Genomic DNA, 3,887 nt, shown 5'->3' with positions numbered 1-3,887 from the left:
ATATTCATATATATATATATTTGTATATATATATATATATATATATATAAATATATATTGTATTTATATTTATGTATGTGTATGTGTGTGTGTGTGTGTTTTATAGTTGTCCCGGTGTCGAGTTGTCTGGTGTTGAGGCGGCAGTGTTGAGATGTCCTGCACCCATATATATATATATATATATATATGTGTATATATATATGTATATATATGTGTTTATATATATACACATAATTGAGTGTGTATATATATACATACATATATATAGATAGATACATAGATAGATAGTTAGATAGATGGATAAATAGATATGTGTGTAATATGTATAAATAATGAATGTATTTTCTATATATATATATATATATATATGTATATATATATATATATATACTGTATATAAACCAACACACACACACACACACACATATATATATATATATATATAACTATATATATATATATATATAGTTATACATATGTGTGTATGAATATGCATATGTATGCATGCACATACATTATTTATGTTATATATATATATATATATATAGATAGATAGATAGATATAAATATAGATATGTGTGTACAAATGTTTATCCATGCATTTGAATGCATATATATATATATATATATACACATAAATATATATATTTTTATACATATATGTGTATATCTATATGTATAAATATATATATATATATATATATATAGATATATATATATATATATATATATTTATACATAAATATATATATATATATATATATATGTATATGTATATATATATTTTATGTGTGTATGTGTGTATACATTTATATAAAAAGCTTACATACAGACACGTAAGTGTTAAACTGAGACAGGGATGATAATGGTTAAAACGTTTTACAACCGAAATGTTCAAATAATCCTATTTTTTGAGAAATTAAACTCACTTTAATCTATTATTTTGAGACGAATATTTGTTGAAATTTCTAGAATTTAAAAAGAAAACCTGGAGATCGAATCCTATATAAACAGGTGAGCGTCGTTAGTCATCACATATCTAACATGGATAAGTTATTTGAAAAGACCTTGCCTTGCTTGGCCCTCACAGCTCTTTGCGGAGTCGCCGTGCTCCGTGAAGCCTCTGGGAATCATCTTCGGTACATCTTCGCTGGAGTCAACCAAGATGGTCATGACAACGTCTTCTGGATCGACAAGTTCCTTCTCTTTGTTGGACTTGGAGCAGTTCTTTTATTTGGCCTGAGGCAAGGAAAGCAACGAAAGACTGATGAAGAAAAAGAAGAAGACTTGAAGAGAAATATTCCAGAGATCTGTGTCACACTTAAAGAGCAAGTAAAGGATCTGAATGTGATTGCCGTTTATATGACAAAGATTCAGGAGCTGGAGCGCAAGTTGAAAGAAGCAGAGGATTGTAAGAAGAAAGAAGAAGTGGAGAGTATCTTAAGATTTACAAAGCAGCAGTTGGATTATCAAGCCTTGGGAGACAAAATCCGTTGCCTTGAGGATCAGAAGAATCTTATGGAAAAGCAGATGGCGGCTTATGAAAGGTCTACAGCTGAACTGGAAGAAAAGCTCCTTCAGATCAAAGAAGAAAACAAAGACTTGAAGAAATATGATGATGAAATTGCCCAAAGAAATGATGACTTGAATAACCAGGTGATGAGTCTGACAGCTCACTTGGCTGAGAGCAATTGCCGACTCGTTCAGCTACAGACTGATGCAGATAAGATGCACAAGAATCTGTGTAAACTGACTGAAGAAAAGATGGAGATGGAAAAACACATCCAGGCACAAGCTGAGACAATCAACCGATGCAACAATGACAAGGAAGAGCTGCAGCTTAAAGTTCAAGATCTACAAAAAGAAGAAAGATTCCTTTCTCAAGCGAAGCAAAATCTGGAATGCCAGCTACAAGAAAAAGACACCAGACTCCGGAAACAGAATGCGTTGCTGCAAGAGAGAGATGGCCGTCTTCAGGAGATGAAAGAGAAAGCCAACGCCATCGATGGAGAAAATAATCGACTGCAAGATGAGCTGCAGCAGCTACAACGAGAGAAGGAACAGTGTCTCCGTGACCTTGAAAACTTCAAGATGCAGAAGAAACAACAAGAGGAAACAAACACAAGACTCCAACAACAAATATCTCTTCTCATGAGATGGCGCCAAGGTGTGGCCTTTGGCCTGAGGAAAACTGATCAACAGCTCTTTAATGGGGCTCCATAGGAAGGATCAAAGTTTCATTTTAAGTTCTCATAGGAATATTCATTCATAGTATTTTAAAATTTGTTTTGTATATATATATATATAAGAGGAACTATTTGTAATAAATTATATTAATTATTTTTCTGTGTCATTAACCACCGAAAAGTCTTTCTTTGCTCCCACTTGACGACCATATATATTCAGAAATGACCTAATCACCATCATGAAAATTGTATCGAATTGCAAACTTGATAACGCAATGATGTAAAATATGGTATGTTATTGGAATGGTACTAAACACAAAAGTTCTAAAGTTAGTTATATTTTATTTAAAGAATATACAAATACAGGCATGTACATCTACTTCTTTTTCTTATTTTTTTCAAAAGCACGTCTAAGTTTTACCTCTAAACTGAAAGAATCAAGAATTTTATTTTTACAAACTTCAAATCTTTTTATAATGTTTCCATGAAGAAGAATCAGTTATTAACAATCGTTAAAGGTTATTTTGATTAGTCGCTGCTGACTTCGTGGATTTAAGAGGATTCAGAACTGCCGGATTCAGAACTGTTGGAACTGATTGGTGATGAAGACGGATTTTGAATTTCATAATATGATGCCAAGCATTGGTACCGGGGAGACCCTTCGCTTCCGAAGAGAACGCAGGGGGAGTCAGCTGTCAGTATTTGTAGTAAAAGTGAAAAGAGGATGGTCAGTGAGATAGAAAAAGGGGGGAAAACGAAAAAAAGGTTAAAAAGTAGGCGCATATAAAAGTTTAGGAAATCTGTATTATCTCAGATTAACCGATCTGCACCCACTTTTTAGCCTTTAACTTTCCTTCCCTTCCCACTTCTTTTTTTTTTCATCTCGCTGACCTTCGTCATTCGACTTTTACTACAAAAAGCGACAACTGATTTTCTCGTCAGTTGCTCTTTGGCAGCGATGGGTCTCCCCGGCCCCCTTGCTTGACAACATGGCCTGGATATCATCAAGTGTCTTCATCGTCAATTAGATCCACCAGTTCTAAATCCTCATAAATCCACGAAAAGTCATCAGCCACTTATTAAAATAACCATTAACGATATTTAATAACTGATTCTCCTTCAAGGAAACATTATGAAAAGATTTGAAAAGTTTGAAAAAATAAAAGTGTTGATTCTTTCAGTTTAGAGGTAAAACTTACGATGTCCTTTTGTGAAAAGGAAGAAAACAAACAAATGTGAATGAGGATGCCTGTATTTGTATATTCTTCAAATAAGAATTCTTTGATATCATATAATTAGACACCAAAGTTTAAATTATTGCGTTTTCAAGTTAGCAATGCAATACATAGTTTTTATGATGATGATTGGGTCATTTGCGAATTAATAGTCAAATGGGAACAAAAATCAAATTTCTGTGGTTAATGAAACAGAAAAACAAATACAAACATTTATTACAAATAGTTCCTTTTATATATTCACAAAACAAATTTCAACATACTAAGAATGAGCATTCCTTTAAAAACTTAAAATGAAACTTTGTTCCTTCCTATGGAGCCCCATTGGCGAGCTGATCGTCAGTTTTCCTCAGGCCAAAGGCCACACCTTCGTGCCATCTCATGAGAACAGAGATTTGTTGTTGGAGTCTTGTGTTTGTTTCCTCTTGTTGTTTCTTCTGCATCTTGATGTTTTCAAGGTCATGGA

General features: G+C 33.0%; 1 protein-coding gene across 1 annotated transcript; it reads left to right on the top strand.

The window, feature by feature from the left end:
• The first annotated feature begins 1,044 nt into the window (after nt 1–1,044).
• Nucleotides 1,045–2,223, top strand: LOC137619985 (golgin subfamily A member 6-like protein 7). Its single transcript, XM_068350266.1, has one exon. The coding sequence runs from the start codon at nt 1,045–1,047 to the stop codon at nt 2,221–2,223; it is 1,179 nt and encodes a 392-aa protein (XP_068206367.1).
• Nucleotides 2,224–3,887: the final 1,664 nt, after the last annotated feature.

This window comes from Palaemon carinicauda, chromosome 26 (genome assembly GCF_036898095.1).
Source record: "Palaemon carinicauda isolate YSFRI2023 chromosome 26, ASM3689809v2, whole genome shotgun sequence".
Lineage (NCBI taxonomy): Eukaryota > Metazoa > Arthropoda > Malacostraca > Decapoda > Palaemonidae > Palaemon > Palaemon carinicauda.
The sequence above is the reverse complement of the archived record's forward strand: the minus strand, read 5'-3'. Positions and strand labels throughout refer to the sequence as shown.